The sequence below is a fragment of the Megalobrama amblycephala genome, linkage group LG19, assembly GCF_018812025.1.
Source record: "Megalobrama amblycephala isolate DHTTF-2021 linkage group LG19, ASM1881202v1, whole genome shotgun sequence".
NCBI lineage: Eukaryota > Metazoa > Chordata > Actinopteri > Cypriniformes > Xenocyprididae > Megalobrama > Megalobrama amblycephala.
Genome location: NC_063062.1, coordinates 13,593,716 through 13,613,180, shown reverse-complemented (window position 1 = coordinate 13,613,180; position 19,465 = coordinate 13,593,716). Strand labels below are relative to the sequence as shown.

At 35.3% G+C, this 19,465-nt stretch overlaps 2 protein-coding genes across 4 annotated transcripts in view; one reads left to right on the top strand and one right to left on the bottom strand.

The window, feature by feature from the left end:
• The first annotated feature begins 3,360 nt into the window (after window positions 1-3,360).
• slc38a8a (solute carrier family 38 member 8a) lies at window positions 3,361-12,358 on the top strand. 2 transcript variants are annotated; one of them, XM_048169546.1, is made up of 10 exons: window positions 3,361-3,797; window positions 4,037-4,235; window positions 4,339-4,495; window positions 6,358-6,483; window positions 7,861-7,918; window positions 8,391-8,505; window positions 11,245-11,392; window positions 11,465-11,664; window positions 11,908-11,959; window positions 12,070-12,358. In XM_048169546.1, the coding sequence occupies exons 1-10, from the start codon at window positions 3,609-3,611 to the stop codon at window positions 12,170-12,172; spliced, it is 1,347 nt and encodes a 448-aa protein (XP_048025503.1). In that variant the 5' UTR covers window positions 3,361-3,608; the 3' UTR covers window positions 12,173-12,358. The 2 variants fall into 2 exon arrangements, with proteins under 2 accessions (XP_048025503.1, XP_048025505.1); XM_048169548.1 differs by having other exon boundaries at window positions 3,363-3,797; window positions 6,379-6,483.
• A 5,194-nt stretch (window positions 12,359-17,552) lies between these two features.
• The window catches only part of necab2 (N-terminal EF-hand calcium binding protein 2), a 121,699-nt gene continuing 119,786 nt past the window's right edge, over window positions 17,553-19,465 (bottom strand). For both annotated transcript variants that reach the window (XM_048168967.1, XM_048168968.1), the window contains one exon: window positions 17,553-17,886. In XM_048168967.1, coding sequence (XP_048024924.1) covers window positions 17,858-17,886 — 29 coding nt within the window. In that variant the 3' untranslated portion in view covers window positions 17,553-17,857. The remainder of the gene's footprint in view (window positions 17,887-19,465) is intronic.

Genomic DNA, 19,465 nt, shown 5'->3' with positions numbered 1-19,465 from the left:
GCAAACCTGTCTCTGTCTTTGTAATAAATCCTAGATGACAGTCTTCATATATTGGTTAGAATGGAAAAGAACAAGGACAGTCTTCATCTTGTTTTTTTTTTTCATGGGATGATTCAGGTAAACTGTCAGAAGTATATGTGCCTATGGAACGGTTCTGTTTACTTTTGCTACTTTCGATGATGGATGAAGCTATTTGTTCTTTGTTTGCATAAGATACATGTGCATAAGATGGATGAAGCTGTCACGGTTTGACTGTGTGGCCCGCTAGTTTCCCTTAACGTTGTTCTGCTCAGAAGTAAAATATCACTTCAGGACGTTCGTTTGGAGGAGAGCCATATTTGACTTGGTCCATCTTTTTGTAGTCATCTTCATTACACCAAACACAAGCATACACATGCTGCCGTATATCTTTCTAACATGTTACAAACACCTGTCATTAAATTATAATTAAATGCGCATTATGATATATGATATATTACATTTAAAATGTAGTCAGATAGAAAATAGTCCTTTTTAAATTGTCATAATATTTTATTATATTGCAAAAAATATAACAAATCAAGCCTCCCAAGATACAAAGCATTCTTCAGACTATCCCACACAATCATGACCTCTGTAATTGAATGCAGGTGTAAATGGAGAAAAGAACTACTCTTCTTCCTCTTCAATCTAAATCAGATCAGCACTGTCTGCTTAGCAGTCTTGTAGTTGCCTGCGCTTTTGCTTCGAGCCAGTGTGAAATCGACTAATTCCATTAGAAGTGATAGGGTCTGGGAAGTCTCTCTAAATCTCTGTCCTGATCCATTTTTAATGGGAAGAATAGCCTGTGAAAATGTCACTAGTCCCTTTTAGGTGACGAAGCGTGATAGAGGTTAATGACATGGAGAACATGGGAACTAACCCTGACCAGTTATCTGTGCTTAAATGGATTTCCCAAATCTTGTAATAAAGGAGGTCACAAGTTCTATTTGTACCCTGTATCTAGAAAATTCCCAACCAGCTTTGGGGAGAGTGACAGTGAGCCTGTAGAACCAGTGCCAAACTCCCACCCTTGGAACACATGCTGTTAAATGTGGGATATCCTGCACAGCGCACACCGCACATGACCTAAAGACAAATTACTTTCGCAATACTTGTTGAGCCAACATTTGTCCTTTGATCTGAAAAGAAAATGTGCAAACAAACAAAAACCATCATGCAAAGAAACAATAGCACTGGAAGCGTAACAGTTTTACATCAGTAAACAATTAAACGTTTGCAAAATAAAAGTAAATAAATATAGTTTCTGCAAATTACCATAGTTGCTATAGTTATTGGCCATGATATGAAAGCAATCAATCAATTAAAAAAAAAAAAAGTTTGAGTTCCCATGTTAATTCATTATGATTTTACATTAGTAGTCAAAAAGGTATATTTAAGTCATTTAATTTTCTGTGAATAAAACGCAGACTGTACAGTCCATTCATTGGGTTGTAATTGTTGTACCTCGGTGTCGATCATTCAGATGATTTAAAATAAATACATCAAGAAAGAAAGAAAGAAAGAAAAAAAGACGGTAGCTTATACTTCAGCCTTGTTTCTGGGAGTTGACCCAAAAATGAAAATTTATTTACTTTCCCTCATGTTGTTCCTCACCCCTTAAGACTTTCGTTCATCTTTGGAACACAAATAAAGGAATTTTTGATGAAATCTGAGCGCTTTCTGTCCCCCCACTGACAGCTAAGCAACTGACATTTTGACGCTTTGAAAAGTTCATAAAGAGATTGTAAAATTAATCCATATGAATTGAGCGGTTTAGTCCACATTTTCTGAAGAGACTCGATCACTTTATAGGATGAACAGATTGAATTTAGTCTTTTATTTACATAAAAACATTCATCAATGAAAATAAACAGAAGCTCAACCGAATCTGCTTGACGCACGAGAACAAACCTTATGCGGAAGCTCATTACAATATTGCTTCCCTAAAAAACTAACTGCATGACTTAGTTACTTTTTATTAAAAAAAAAGTAATGCATTGCATTACTTTTTCTCGCCTAGGCTTGCTTGTTTGTTTTTAATAACAACTTAAAAAGTTTATTTTTTTAATCAGATGTTAAGGCCCTTTCACACCACATGTGAAATGAATAATCTTAAAGTGGAAGGAAATGAATATTTACACCTGTACAGCAGAGGGCGCAGCTCAAACTAACCTTTCAGCTGTGCTGCCATTCTGGATTAAAGAAGAATAGGATACATGGGAAGGAAGTTCAACACTCTTATTTCTAAATCTAATCTAAAGTAATTTTTGCTCATTAGTGTGGATGAATTAGATTATTGAAGGTCAACATCAAAGACATTGGTTAATAAAGTAAGATTAAATAAAGTATTTTTGTGTCATTTATTATAGTTAATTATTACAGGTTTGCATAAAATTCCGATTGCATTTCACTGTTTTTATTCATTTTGAGGAATACTGAATGTTTTCCTGCAAGTGAGATGAGTAAATGCATGTTCACATTTAGTCTAGAACTACAATAACCATCATGTTCACACAGCACACACAAGGACAGGAGAGCTGTCAGACAATAATGCTGCATTCACACGGCGTTAACTTCTCGTTTACTTTGAATGGGTGACGTCATGCGTTGCCGAACTGAATTGTGGGTTCCGTTGCGTTGCTTCACTTGCGTTGCAAGCGGCAAAAGTTGAAGATTTCTCAACTTTTCAATCACCAACGCAGGCGTCAGCCAATCAGACCGCCTTATGCAAACACTCTAGAGCAGTCGCTAGCCAATTACGTTCATGCAACACCAGAAAGTAACGGTCGCATCAACACAAGCTTCAGATACGCCCTCCGTCAAGCGCTAATGCCAACGCACCATGTGTTTGCAGCGTAAATGTGAAAAAGTAACTTGCATTACTTATCTGAAAAAGTAACTTAGATATTTTGTTGTAAATTGAAAAAGTAATGCATTACTTTACTAGTTACTTGAAAAAGTAATCTGATTACGTAACTCAAGTTATTGTAACGAGCTACAACGAACACTGTTTATATGTGAATAAAAGCCTAAATTAACCTGTTCATCATATGAAGCGATGGTTTCTCTTCAGAAAATTTGGACTAAACCGCTCAATTCATATGGATTAGTTTTACGATCTCTTTATGAACTTTTTGAAGCATCAAAGTGTCAGTTGCATAGCTGTCTATGGAGAGAGAGAAAGCTCTTATATTTCATCAAAAAGATCTTAATTTGTGTTCTGAAAATGAACGAAAGTCTTATGGGTGTGGAACGACATGAGGGTGAGTAATTAATGACAGAAGTTTCATTTTTGGGTGAACTATCCCTTTAAATATGGCTTCTACTCTGAACGGGTCCATTTCAAACTGCCTTAACTACTTGGTGGAAGAATTGTTTAATCCGGCCATTTTTGACAATAATGTGAAACCGCTCGAACTCTTGTGGCCAAATGCCACAAATCCTGACGACCATATTGTGTTCGTTTTTCTACAAATAGTGGAAGCGGGTCCAGCGTTTGATTGGTCTGAAACACCAAACCCCACCTCTCATTTACCTGACCTAATGATGTTTGAACTCTCAGAGAGTGATTCAAACAGGGCCAAATTATGGAGGAGCTGGCAAGAGAGAGCATTAACTTTTTAACAAAGCCTTCGCTGGACACGAGCGGGCCGAAGTTGGGCTCTTTAGGAGCGGTTTTCATCATGCTGAAGTCCGCGCTGGGTGCAGGGCTTCTCATCTTTCCCTGGGCGTTTGCCAAAGCTGGAGGAATTCACTCTGCTGTCACTGTGGAAATGGCAAGTAACTCTGTGTGATTGCTACAATGAAACGAGAATTGTTTTAATATTTTATTACTGTGGCATCACTGTGGCTTCTACCTCATCGATCATGTGCACACTAACAGAATTATCTTGTCAATATATCCACTGCTCATTTGTTCACACATTGTTGTTAACTCTCTAATGCCTGAATGGAATATTTGCACTTATTGTAATTTTGTGCACGATATTATATGATATATTTCTATCTTACCTAGATTTCTCTTGTGTTCCTGATCAGTGGACTGGTCATCCTGGGCTATTCATCTTCAATCAGTGGACAAAACACATATCAGGCTGTGGTCAGAGATGTGTGCGGTCCTGCCATAGGCAAACTCTGTGAGATCTGCTACGTCCTTAACCTTTTCATCATATCTGTTGCTTTTCTAGTCATAGTGGCTGACCAGCTTCAGAAATGTAAGTAACATGTTGATGGGATGTTTTTTTTTTACTAATTGCTCATATAGTGTCATTATCCATTAGATCTTCATGTTGATCCATCTCCTTTCATTTCTTTCAGTGTGTCTCTCTATCTATGAGTTAATCACAGGCTTGCCAGAATCAGAAATGCCGTACCACTGGTACACAGACCAGAGATTTGCCCTGTTTCTCCTGTGTCTCTTCTTCATTTTCCCTCTCTCTGTCCCGAAGGAGATCAGCATGCAGAAGTATACTAGGTGAGGAACTATATTCTGTCAGTTTCTTGCTTATTTCATCGACTATGTTGTTCAAAACTGTGTAATTATTGTTAACTAAAACTATTAAACATTGTATATGGTATTTTTTTTATTTTATTTTTTTTACATTTTTATTTCAGTTAGTGACCACAGGACAACATTTCAAATTTTTAAGTACTAAAATTATAAAAACTAAAATAAAAATAAATTATAGCTAAATAAAAATAGTTTAAAATAAAACCTAACTAATAAAAATGACAAAACGCACATAACCAAATGACTAAATCTTGAAGAAAACTTGCAAATATAATAATAAAAGTTAATTAAAAATATTAATAAATACTATTTTATATATATATATATACATTACAGTCCAAAAGTTTGGAACCACTAAGATTTTTAATGTTTTTAAAAGAAGTTTCGTCTGCTCACCAAGGCTACATTTATTTAATTAAAAATACAGTAAAAAACAGTAATATTGTGAAATATTATTACAATTTAAAATAACTGTTTTCTATTTGAATATATTTCACAAAGTAATTTATTCCTGTGATGCAAAGCTGAATTTTCAGCATCATTACTCCAGTCTTCAGTGTCACACGATCCTTCATAAATCATTCTAATATGCTGATCTGCTGCTCAAGAAACATTTAATGTGTACAATTGTACAAAATATTTGTGTCCAATATTTTTTTTCAGGATTATTTGATGAATAGAAAGTTCAAAAGAACTGTGTTTATCTGAAATCTAATCTTTTGTAACATTATAAATGTCTTTACTGCCACTTTTGATTGATTTAATGCATCCTTGCTGAATAAAAGTATTAATTTCTTTAATTTCTTTTCAAAAAAATAAAAATAAAAATTCTTACTGACCCCAAACTTTTGAACGGTAGTGTATAATGCTACAGAAGCTTTGTATTTCAGATAAATGCTGTTCTTTTGAACTTTCTATTCATCAAGGAATCCTGAAAAAAAAAAAGTACACAACTGTTTTCAACATTGAAAATAATCATAAATGTTTATTGAGCAGCAAATCATCATATTAGAATGATTTCTGAAGGATCATGTGACATTGAAGACTGGAGTAACGATGCTGAAAATTCAGCTTTGCATCACAGGAATAAATTACTTTGTCAAATATATTTAAATAGTACACAGTTATTTTAAATTGTAATAATATTTCACAATATTACTGTTTTTACTGTATTTTTAATTAAATAAATGTAGCCTTGGTGAGCAGATGAAACTTCTTTTAAAAACATTAAAAATCTTAGTGGTTCCAAACTTTTGGACTGTACTGTATATATTTATTTATTAAAATTACACTAGTTCAGAAAACACCATTGCGATTGCTAAAGCAGGTTTATTCAGGGAGGTGAAAAAGTTGTTAAAGTTGTTAAAATCTTTGAAATAATAGTAATTCCTGTAGTAATTGTTTTTCTAGTTATGCTTTGCTCAAGGATGTATTTCATTAGCTAGACGTCGGCACTTCCTCACAAGACGGTGACGTCCGATTTGTGGGCGAAAGATTTTTAAGTGAATTCTTTTCAGTGAATTGTGTGCAACACAATCTGTTCGTATTATTTATTAACAAATTTATTTTGGAAAGGGTATGGAAAAACTGTGGGAACCCTGTTTAGATGGAAAGAGTTGCAACTGCAAGTAAGTGAATAAAAAGACTGAGATTCTTTCGTGATTTTTATGAAGTGTTGTTATTGCTTCTGATTTTCATAAGGGCATTTACAGTCAATTGTCGTGACAGTGCACAGCATTTTGAATATCTTTAAAATGACCCTTTGACTAATAAGCAAAGTTTTTCCCCCACATATCATCAATATAATTTGTTTAACTTGTCAGTAGTCTTTATTTATTTTTGCTCAGTGTTCTAGGAACTTTTGCTGCCACGTATCTCACTGTTGCCATTACTGTGAAATACCACATGAGGCCCGTCCATGAGATCAATCTGTCACCTCTTTACAGCAGTGGGTGAGTGTGGCCAAGCTTTCAAATTTAGTGGCAAACTATATAAAGGATCCCTCCATCATAATCCTCATCTTTTCCCCTTGCGGTGCGTGAACAAATCTTACTGTCATGCTGAGCTCTGAGAGAATGTAATTGGCCAGTGTTGGGGGTAATGCATTACAAGTAATGTGACTTACGTAATGTAATCCGATTACTTTTTTTTTAAAGTAACTAGTAAAAAACATTATTATAAAGTTATTTAAAAACAAACAAGCAAGGCCAGCCCAGGGGCCTGTACCATGATGGTAGTTGAACAAACTCAGGGTTATAGGATTAGTTTCGAGTTGACAAAACCAAACCACTCCTATCTGGCTTTGTTGGTACCATGATGCTGATCATCAACTTTCTCTGTCAACTCAGGCTTTGATCCTGAGTTTGTGGAGCGCGTGCACATGAATCTGTGACATCAGTGCCAAACAGCCAATCACATGCCTTGCAACAGAGATAAACTGTGATTCACTTCTCGCGAGAGAGCCAGCGTGATTCAAAACTCTTTTGCTGAAAATGAAGAATTTAAACGCATTTACACTAATGGAAAATACTTGTCTGTGAAAGAGGACAAATAAAAGAAATGATCTTTCTCTATCAGTGCAAGTGAAAGTTGTGAAGTTAGTTTATATAGTTGATCATATATAGCAATAGAGACTCAAATATACAAGTTCACATGTAGTCATATTTAAAGAGTATATTTACTTATTTATATTACATAAGATCTATATATATATTAATATTCATTGAAACTAAATGCTTACTAACAACTGTTAAACTAAACTTGTGTGCATGTAATGGATTAATAAAAATATAGATAATTATACAAATCATATATAAATCATAAAATAATTCTAAGTAATTATCATTAAAACCAGACAATTTTATCATTAAATATTTGTTTTTACTATATTGTGACATTTAATTTGGAGGAAGAGAAACTGAGGGATGGACTTTATTGTGTTGGGTGTGTCAGTGTCACTTAGCTTACGTCTGATTGGTCCAATTTCAGTTTGAGATCTCTAACCTAGAACATAACCTGCCCCGGAGCAGGTTAGCCATGGAGCGTAAGTTACTATGGCGATGAACACCGCTAAAAGCCAAGTCACTTTCATGGTACCTAAAACCCAGGATTGGCACAAACTAATCTGAAACTTACCTGGCTAGCCAGCTAATCCAGCTTCATGGTACAGGCCCCTGGTGAGAAAAAAGTAATGCAAAAGTAATGTAACGCATTACTTTTCATAAAAAGTATCTGTAACACAATTAGTTACTTTTAAACTTTCATTTAATTGAAAAGCAAATTTTATCTGTAAAAACTGTTTAACTATCACTATTGTTCATATTATTTAGAGTAAGCTCATGGGCGTCGATGTTCAGCGTCATCCCGACTATTTGCTTTGGCTTTCAGGTGAGTTTTCTTGCTTTTATCCAACAAACTACCATTTGACTCTTGAAGAAAAAGAGAAATGATTTCACTGAATATCATCTCTGTAGTTCACAAATGAGAGGAAGCCAGGTTGTTTTTGCTCTCACTTTAATATTTAAGGTCAGGTCAGATGCAAAGCGTGAAAAATGGTGCATCTTTGAGGTGAGTTTTATTTGTCAGCGCAGGGGGATTGTCAAAAATGTAATAAAAGTCCACCGGCATAGCAGAAGAGCGCAGAAATACTCTGTGCCCGCTGCCCGAGGCTGATTGATTACAATGCGGGAATGGAGAGAGGAGGGAAATGGAGATATGAAAAGAGCTGTGCAGCGGGGGAATCGGTGAGAAATGAGCTAGTGCAGAAACTTAGTTATTACAGGAAAAGCTTTTTTTGGTGTAGACAAAAGTGTGCTGGAGATCTGATGTTTGAACCCAGCTGATACGGTGTCTGTTTTAGTGCCATGAGGCCTGCATTGCTGTCTACAGTAGTATGGAGAACAGGAAGTTGTCCCACTGGGTCTTCATCTCTGTGGTGTCCATGTTGATCTGCCTCCTCATCTACTCTCTCACTGGTCAGTGATTACAGCTTATTTACTGAAACTCAATAAGAATTGCATATTGAGTTATCATGCTTCATTTTCCCATCAGCAAAAATGTTTTTTTTTTTCATGGTTTTTGAAAGGCATTTTTATTTTTTTCATTCCATATATATATATATATATATATATATATATATATATATATATATATATATATATATATATATATATATATATATATATATATATATGGAATGAAAATAAATAAATAAATAAATAAATAAATATATATATATATATATATATATATTTAGCATTAAATAACATTATTTCCTGACAGCTGTTATTGCTGTTTTTTGTATACATATGATATTTTTTTTAAAAGAAATTAATACTTTTGTTCAGTAAGGATGCATTAAAGTGATCAAAAGTGACAGTAAAGACAATGTTTGTACAATGTTACAAAAAAATTCTGTTTCAAATAAATGCTGTTCTTTTTAAAGTTCTATGAGAGAATCCTGAAAAAAAAAACTGTATTACAGTTTCAACAAAAATATTAAGCAGCACTTATAAGAAATGTTTCTGTAAAAATGCACCAAATTTCCATATTAGAATGATTTCTGAAGGATCATGTGACACTGAAGCCTGGAGTAATGATGCTAAAAATCACAGGAATAAATTACATTTTAAAAGATAGTGAATAAGAAAACTTTTTACTAGCAGAAGAGACTTCTTTCAAAAACATAAAAAAAAATGTTACAAGGTTCAAGGATGGCTTGATTAAACCCTGGGTTTATATATTGTCAGTCCTCTTGGCTCATACCAGATCACTTTTTTTAATCAAGGAGAGTGTAATAGTTGATTAGTAGGTAGGGGTGTAACGGTACAGTACAAACGTGACAGTTCGGTACATACCTCAGTATTGAAGTCATGGTTCGGTACAATTATAATTAACATTTCTTAGGATAAAACATTCTCAGCTAATGCTGTAAACTACACTAGTCAACATTTGAAGTGGATCAAAACCTTTCATCAAAGTTGTCCTAAAACCTTATTCTTAGCTCAACTTAGTTCTTAGGACAACTTTGATGGACTTTTTTTGATCCACTTAAAGGTGCCCTAGATTCAAAAATTGAATTTACCTCGGCATAGTTAAATAACAAGAGTTCAGTACATGTAAAAGACATACAGTGAGTCTCAAACTCCATTGTTTCCTCCTTCTTATATAAATCTCATTTGTTTAAAAGACCTCCGAAGAACAGGCAAATCTCAACATAACACCGACTGTTACGTAACAGTCGGGGTGTACGCCCCCAATATTTGCATATGCCAGCCCATGATCAAGCATTTAGACAAGGGCAGCCAGTATTAACGTCTGGATGTGCACAGCTGAATCATCAGACTAGGTAAGCAAGCAAGAACAATAGCGAAAAATGGCAGATGGAGCGATAATAACTGACATGATTCATGATAACATGATATTTTTAGTGATATTTGTAAATTGTCTTTCTAAATGTTTCGTTAGCATGTTGCTAATGTACTGTTAAATGTGGTTAAAGTTACCATCGTTTCTTACTGTATTCACGGAGACAAGAGAGCCGTCGCTATTTTCATTATTAAACACTTGCAGTCTGTATAATGCACAAACAACTTCATTCTTTATAAATCTCTCCAACAGTGTAGCATTAGCCGTTAGCCACGGAGAATAGACTCAAACTCATTCAGAATCAATGTAAACATCAAAATAAACACTGTACTTATGTGATTAGACATGCTGCATGACGAACACTTTGTAAAGATCCATTTTGAGGGTTATATTAGCTGTTTGAACTTTTTTTTTATGTTGTTTAAGGCAAGCGCGAGCTCTTGGGGCGTGGAGCACGAGATTTAAAGGGCCACACACCCTGAATCGGCTCATTTCTAATTATGCCCCAAAATAGGCAGTTAAAAAAATGAATTAAAAAAAATCTATGGGGTATTTTGAGCTGAAACTTCACAGACACATTCAGGGGACACCTTAGACTTATATTACATTTTTTTTTAAAACGTTCTAGGGCACCTTTAAAAATGTTGACTACAATATATACAGGAAACCTTTTCTTGCACATTACTATAATATTAAAGGCTACAATTAACAACAGAGCCCAAACTATTTATTTTTAGATATAATAATCAACACTCAAATAAAAAACAAACAAACATGTAAATTGCACATAAGGCAATCTAATTATAAAATTATTTTTCAAATTATATTTCTACTCCAAATCATTTTTGAAATATAATCATTTACACAGTTACTGTCATAACTTGTTTTCATGACAAATTAAATAATTAAGACATTACTAACAGGTCAAATAAATATAATGAATATATAAGCTAATATAGTGCATATATTTAATGAAATGCTCCCCTCTAGAGAACATGCTGTGGACACTAAGTGACTTGCCTGAGGTAAATGTAATGCTACGTGAGATGTTATTCTCAAGCTGTTTTATTGAAGTCTTTCCGCCGTTGAAACACTGGTTGAGCGATTACACGTAAACATTTCTATGCATAGATCATTTGTTCTTCTTCTGCAATATTACCTGTTGTGACGTTGCATTACCGGACACGCCCCCTTCTGGATTGGTGTGTGAATCACCTGACTGTATTCGTCGTCTGACTGTATGCGCCGAACTGTGACGTCCGTACCGTGGCGAACACACGACATTTAGTTGTTTAGTAATGAACGTATTGTTTAACAGATGAGCTGTTAACAGGACTATTTTGTAGGAGTCTTTGGGTACCTGACGTTTGGGAAGAACGTTGCTCCTGATATTCTGATGTCGTACAGTGGGGGTGACGTGACCATGATCGTTGCCAGGTTGCTGTTTGGAATCTCAATCGTCACCATCTACCCCATCATTGTCTTGCTTGGAAGGTATGCGGTGAAGTGTGTCTTATTAAGAGAACAGTTACGTGTCTAGATGAATTGACCTGTCTGTGTGTGTAGATCTGTGATCCAGGATCCACTGCTGCGGCAGCGACACAAACACACGGCGGTGACGGAGTCTTACGAGAGCCGTACCCGTGTTGCCTTGACCACGGCCTGGGTCACAGTCGCTCTTCTCATAGCAGTGTTCGTTCCAGACATCAGCAAAGTGATCAGTGTTGTCGGGGGAGTCAGTGCTTTCTTCATCTTTGTATTTCCAGGTAACTGTACTTGATGTATGACTGATGGATGGCTGTATGTCTTCATGATTGTCATTTATAAACAAATGTTTTTATTATATTATCTGATCTAAAATATATTCCTCATTTAAATGAGTTTCACCTTGATTCTCACAACACTTTGTCTCGGCATATAAATATAATGTGAATCTTTTAATGCTTTTCATGTTAGCATGATGTGTATTCAGGTTTTTTTATATTCACATGCAAACATTTTTATTGAAGGACTTTGCCTAATATTTGTGGTGCAGTCAGAGTCAGTTTCTCCTACGATGAGGTGAGAGAAGTGTAGTTCTTTAGGATCCTGTATGGGATGTTTCATGGAATTCTCACTTGTTCTATTACTTGTATAATAACCTTGTGTTTTTATGCCTTGTTTTCTCCCAGATATCTTTTGGTCGCATGGGGAATGATCACACTTTTCTGTGGTACCTATATCTTTGGGCAGAGCACTTCAATTGCGATTATGCAACTCCTAAGTGAAATTTAATTTTTTTGTATGTTACTGTTCAACACAAGGATTTTTAACTGTATGGTCTTGCATAATTTTAGACACTGCTCCAATACTTCAAGTGTGGAATTGTTCCTTATAATGGAGATCGTTGTACAAATGTTGTAATAATAATCCAACTCGAAATGAAATACCTCAGACAAATTAAAGTCATGTGAATCTGAATTATTTGTGGTCTTTTTTTTTTTTTTTATGTTCTGCAATTTTAATGCCCATTGTCATGTTAGCATAGATGTGAGCTAAATTATCCTTAAAGGCTTAATTCACCCAAAAATGAAATGTCTGTCATTTTGTACTCATCCTTATGTCGTTCCACACTGGTAAAACCTTCGTTCATCTTCAGAACATGAATTAAGATATTTTTGATGAAATCCGAGTTTTTTTTAATCTCCCATAGAAAGCAACGAAATGACCACATTTAAGGTCCAGAGAGGTACTAAAGACATCGTTAAAATAGTCAACATGACTACAGTGGTTCAACCTCAATGTTATGAAGTGATGAGTACTTTTTGTGCGCAAAAACAAAACATAAATAACGATTTTATTTAACAATTTGAACTGTTATATGCAGTGCAGGTTTCTGTGTTTACGCCCGAACAGCAGCTGAGTATTGGCCGACGCTGTACACGTGAGCAGCACAACGCATGCGTGTAATGCATAGACCAGTGGTCACCAACCTTTTTAAGCCCAAGATCCCTGACCTCGACCTTTTTGAAAGACAAGATCTACTTGATAGAAAAAGACAGCCCAGATTGTATTTAGTATTTTTTTCGTGGTCAATGTAGATTCTGATTTATTTATTTTTTTACAAGCAAATTGGCCGATTCTGATACTGGTTGCAGATATTTATTATTATTATTATTATTATTATTATTATTATAATAAACAAAAATACATAGCCATTTAAAATTAGAGGGAACCACTGCTTTTTAATCACAATTCAAACAAAGATGCTACGCACGTTGCATGAGCAGTTGTTTTTTATTTTAATTAGATTTAATTTCAAGATTTAAAGCAAAAACAGAACAGTCTGACTTTATCTTTGTGAAATTATAAATGCTACACACACAAAAAAAAGCATGAAACAAAAACAGCAGGCTGAATGAGACGTAAATTCACTCTCTGACAGCAGGAGGCGCTTATGGAGCCGCAGTGATACAGCGTTTCCTTGGTTACCGCTGTAAACAAAGCTGAAATGCGCTAATAATTAGCTACTTTATTTGGAGGTAAGAGGAAAATAAAATGCCATTGCCATCGAAATCTTCCTGAAGACTGATCTCCTTTTAGAGATGAATTCATAAGCCCTCACCCCCAATTCAATATTTATATTTTCTTCCTATATTTCGAGCATCGTGAACAGTGAGCTGCTCTGCCTGCTACAGAATTTTCTCCTCTTTGCGTCCGTCTTCAGCGTCTCTGGCCTCTTGTTAACGGCCGTTTACAGGCTCAGACATAATGTGGGCTATTTACCTTTATCTGTCTGTCCCAGTAGCTCCAGAAATAACAGAAAAATAAATACAAAAATACAGTACAAAGACTGGAGAAATGTAATGTATTTTTGTACTCATATTTCTGTTATTTTCGCGAGCTACTGGAACAGTGATAAAGATCGACCAGTCGATCGCGATCGACGGGTTGGCGACACAGACTGTAAAAAAAAGATGGACGCCGCGACGCCGCTTCCTTCCATTGAATTGAACTGAAGCCAAAACGGACGCCGATGGGCGCTGACACATTACGCAAAAACGTCAAAAAAAAAAAAGTTTGGAACCTGGGCATGCGCAGAAAGACTCGTCAGTGGAGCCCGGAGGCGGAGTCGCGGTATCAAATTCCGCCCAGACGGCTGCATCATCATTGATGTATTTTAATAGGCTATATAAATTATACGTAATTTAAAATTCTACCTATAAAATAATAAGCTATTCTGTTTCTAGAGCAATAATATTTTTGAAACAGCAAATTCAGTAGATGAACTCATATAATATGCCTCTAGAAACTCTAAAATGTCAGAAACGGTCCTGCCATTTTAAATAAAATGTTTAAACTAACGTTACAGGAGATCGATTGCTGTAGACAGTGCTCTATAATTAATTAGAGTAGGCTATCATTAGTTTTATCCTGCTAATTATTATTTTATACCCATAAAAATAATTATAACTGCCAGATGACGATCACCTGCTTTTTTTCCGTCATGGCTAACGTTAGGCGTGTTATCTTAACTAATAACGTTTATTAATTAGCTTATGAAGGTCAGTTAGAACAGTTTACTGCTGAACAGCTCATTTTGTCGGTGTGAAATAACACAGAAATTGAAAATAAATATTTATTTATCTTCAATCTCCCCTCGAAGCTCCGACAGTCCTCAGACAAGCTGTCAATCAACTGTGAATCACGATGACGCGCCCCGTTTCTATAGCACCAAATTGCTAGCTAAAATCAAACTTATCACAAAAACGAACAATTGAATATAAATCAGCGTGATAACAACTACCTTAAATGACCAAAACCATCTTTCGGAAAATTTTATTTTATTTTTTATGTTTTAACGTAAGTCTCATTCGTCTGCATTGAGCGGGCGGGGTTTATGACCTGTACTGCATCCAGCCTCCAGGGGGCGATCAAAGAGCCCGCAGCTTCACTTTTCAGGACGTATGAGGCACACCCGGTGTAATGCTGACGCAGGAGCCGGCCAATAACGAGTCTGCGTTTTGACGTAGAACACAGAAGCGCTGCTCTGTGTTTACTACGTCAACAGCATAGGAGACTGACAGGGAAGAGAAGAAATTGTTGAATAAAGTTATTTTTGTTTTTCGCACACAAAAAGTATTCTCGTTGCTTCATAAAATTAAGGTTGAACAACTAGTCACATGGACTATTTTAATGATCTCTTTACCACCTTTCTGGGCCTTGAAAGTGGTAATTAAATTGCTGTCTGTGAAGGGGTCAGAAAGCTCTCGGATTTCATCAAAATATCTTAATTTTGTTTTCCGAAGATGAACGAAAGTCTTACGGTTTGGAATGGCATGAGGTTGAGTAATTAATGACAAAATTTCCATTTTGGGGTGAATTAACCCTTTAATGTAGTTAACTTGCTAACAAATGAAACCTTATTGTAAAGTGTGGCGATGTAAGAATGTTTATTCATCTTGTTTCATTTCAACACCCAATGACTAAAAATAATGACTCTATTGAAAACAAATTAAGATGAAAAATGCAACGACAGATCCTTTTTCAGTACTTTATTGAATAGCAGCACTCTACATAATCTAGAATTTTAACAAATTTAAGACGAATATAATACTTTGCATCCCTGCAATAAATCTCTACACTCACTTATAAGAGAGAAAGCCAGTATACGGAAACATACATGGGTATAAGAAGTAGTATTTCATCAAACAATGCCATTAAAAGTGACTGCTCATATAGTAAGTTTTATTCATTTAATATATAGTTTTGTTTCTTTTTGTTCCGTTACTGGAGTAATATAAAAGAAAATAAGAAATGCACAAAATCCATTTAAAGTAGCATAGCTAAATTCTACGGCAAATAATTTACTGGACATTCATTTGTAACATGCACTCACTGTGAGGGATAAACAAACCAAACAGAAGGCAGGATTGGTGGGAAAGGAACGCTGCAGTTTGGGCCGTGTTGGTTTCGCCTGGTATCGAGTTGTTTACGTTTTGAGCCGACCAAAAATGCACACAAATACAACAGTCTTAGATTTACTAATCAACAAATGTGAGATGTGAAAGTACTTTGAAAAATCCTCTACTGAATTTTGGCTTGTCCTGAGAAATGAAATGATTTGATGCCAAATGTTTAATTATATATATGCGATAAAACTGATGGAATATTAAAGGATTAGTCCACTTTTAAATACACTTTTCCTGATAAATTTACTCACCCCCATGTCATCCAAGATGTTCATGTCTTTCTTTCGTCAGTTGAAAAGAAATGAAGGTTTTTGAGGAAAACATTCCAGGATTTTTCTCCTTACAGTGGATTTCAATGGCTACCAACAGGTTGAAGGTCCATATTACAGTTTCAGTGCAGCTTCAAGGGCTTTAAACGATACCAGATGAGTAATAAGGGTCTTATCTAGCGAAGCGATCTGTCATTTTCTAAAAAAATACAACCGTTTATCCTTTATAAACAAAATATCGCCTTGAACGTACTTTCCGTAACGCTTACGCTGAATATTCTACGCCTTCCCTATTCAAGTTACGGAAAGAACGCGGCGGCAGTTTCGTTTTTTTCCGTAACTTGAAGGCGTAGGACATTTAGCGTAAGCGTTATGAAGAATGCGGAAGCGGAAAGTACGTTCAAGGCGATATTTTGTTTATAAAGCATAAACGGTTGTATTTTTTTCGAAAATGACCGATTGATTCGCTAGATAAGACCCTTATTACTCGTCTGGTATCGTTTAAAGCCCTTGAAGCTGCACTGAAACTGTAATTTTGACCTTCAACCTGTTGGTAGCCATTGAAATCCACTGTAAGCAGAATATTCCTGGAATGTTTTCCTCAAAAACCTTCATTTCTTTTCTACTGACGAAAGAAAGACATGAACATCTTGAATGACATGGGGGTGAGTAAATTTATCAGGAAAAGTGTATTTAAAAGTGGACTAATCCTTTAAGTCAGCGCCACTCTCGAAATCTATGCACTCTTCCTAGATCCATATAGTATCGGTCAAAAATGGTCAACATAAAATTTTCAAGATAATTCTGTTATTACTAAGTATATTCTCTAGTCTCTATCAGCAAATCTCATTTACATAAGCATTTCATCTATAGTTCAGGTACATTGTGCTTTTGGACCAGATGTTTATTTGGTGTGTCGTAAATGTAGGCCCTTTGACTGGCAATATGTGTCATGCTCATGGTTTGACAAAAGTACCAGTCTCTCTACATCAGTGGCTTTCAATCCTGGTCCTGGGGACCCACAACTCACACATTTTGTATGTCTCATAGTTGGAGCTCTTTCCCTAACAAGCTGATGATCTGAATCAGTTGTGTTAATCAGGAGACACACAAAATGTGCAGAGTTGTGGGTCCCTAGCACCAGATTAGAAAACCACTGCTCTACATGGCTCATGAAGATACGGTTCAAAGTATTTATAACACCAACCTATAACTAGTATCAAATGACCTTTACAGAAATGCTATTGTCCATGGACAGCTGTAGAAATACTTTGCTGCACAGTTTTTGTCTTCTCAGAAGTTGTACCATAGGGAACTGTTTGCAAAGCAGCGGATGCATGTTTGAATTGGAATGAAATATTAATCAGCCTCATTTAGTTAGAAGAGACTGTTTATGCAAGTTGATATTTCAAATGCAAATGCGAATCAACCAGGTGAGGTTCCCAAATGCTTTGGGGAGTTTTAATGTTGTCTATGTACGTCGCAATGGAGGTGAAGAAGGAATTGGTACTCCAGTGTCCAGCCGACACTACTTTTGGCTCAATATCAAATGGATACTGTGTAAACAAGTAATTACAAAAGAGAAGGAGACAGAGTGGGGAGAGCGCTGAGAGAAAGGGGGGTAGTTAAGATAGCAGGGACTGTGACAGGGATAGAGAGGGGGAGTGGAGGAAGAGGAGGAGAAGAAAAGGGTTTCAGGCATAAGGCGGGACCATTCCACCCGCAGACTGGCTCGCTTCTCAGTCTCTGTTCAGGCTGCACCAGGCGGCTAGAAAGAGAGAGACAGAGTCAGTGTCGTTATCAAAGAGATAAACAACAGTAAATGTTTAATGCCTCAACTGCACATTTTTATGTTTATCCACCTCATTTTTAACGCAAGAGTGGGTGCAGCCATTTGTAAACAAGGTGTTTTGCTTCCGCTTCCAGTTAGTTTTAGCTGTACAAAACGGCTCATTATGCTGCTTGATTTTGCAAACTGCCATTTCTTATATGTATTGTCAATTATAAACACTGGTTTGTAGTGCAAATAGTTTTACTGTTTACTACACCTCGACTGGCTGCTAATGAATTGGAATTCTTGCACATTCATAGAAAATAGTTTACTTTCACGTTGCAAAATAAGGCGGATATAAATTTGTCAACCGGCATACATACACAAGCCTATCGTTTCTTTTGAGATTATGCAAAACGGCACCAGATGCCGTCACCCCCTACTGGTGAAGTCACATCACATTCAAAGAGAAAATCAGATAAAAGGTTTCCATTATGTCATGGAAGGTTTATCAGAATGTGTGACGGAGAATCAAAGTTATACGAACTTGGTTATATAAAAAACAGAAAAATCTAACTTGTATTGTACAGATACTTTAAACATAGTTTTAAAGAATGTTTTAATATTAATATTACATACATACATACATATACTACATTTATAAACTCTATATATATACACAGTACAGTCCAAAAGTTTGGAACCACTAAGATTTTTAATGTTTTTAAAAGAAGTTTCGTCTGCTCACCAAGGCTACATTTATTTAATTAAAAATACAGTAAAAAACAGTAATATTGTGAAATATTATTACAATTTAAAATAACTGTTTTCTATTTGAATATATTTCACAAAGTAATTTATTCCTGTGATGCAAAGCTGAATTTTCAGCATCATTACTCCAGTCTTCAGTGTCACATGATCCTTCAGAAATCATTCTAATATGCTGATCTGCTGCTCAAGAAACATTTAATGTGTACAATTGTACAAAATATTTGTGTACAATATTTTTTTTCAGGATTATTTGATGAATAGAAAGTTCAAAAGAACAGTGTTTATCTGAAATCTAATCTTTTGTAACATTATAAATGTCTTTACTGCCACTTTTGATTGATTTAATGCATCCTTGCTGAATAAAAGTATTCATTTCTTTCATTTCTTTTCAAAAAAATAAAAATAAAAATTCTTACTGACCCCAAACTTTTGAACGGTAGTGTATAATGCTACAGAAGCTTTGCATTTCAGATAAATGCTGTTCTTTTGAACTTTCTATTCATCAAGGAATCCTGAAAAAAAAAGTACACAACTGTTTTCAACATTGAAAATAATCATAAATGTTTCTTGAGCAGCAAATCAGCATATTAGAATGATTTCTGAAGGATCATGTGACACTGAAGACTGGAGTAACGATGCTGAAAATTCAGCTTTGCATCACAGGAATAAATTACTTTGTCAAATATATTTAAATAGTACACAGTTATTTTAAATTGTAATAATATTTCACAATATTACTGTTTTTTACTGTATTTTTAATTAAATAAATGTAGCCTTGGTGAGCAGACGAAACTTCTTTTAAAAA

Bases quoted from the DNA above. Each gene is read 5' to 3' on its own strand.
- slc38a8a (XM_048169546.1), top strand. From the start codon at position 3,609: ATGGAGGAGCTGGCAAGAGAGAGCATTAACTTTTTAACAAAGCCTTCG. The intron at 4,496-6,357 runs GTGAGGAACTAT...ACTTGTCAGTAG, and splicing joins AGCATGCAGAAGTATACTAG to TCTTTATTTATTTTTGCTCA. The intron at 7,919-8,390 runs GTGAGTTTTCTT...TGTCTGTTTTAG, and splicing joins CTATTTGCTTTGGCTTTCAG to TGCCATGAGGCCTGCATTGC.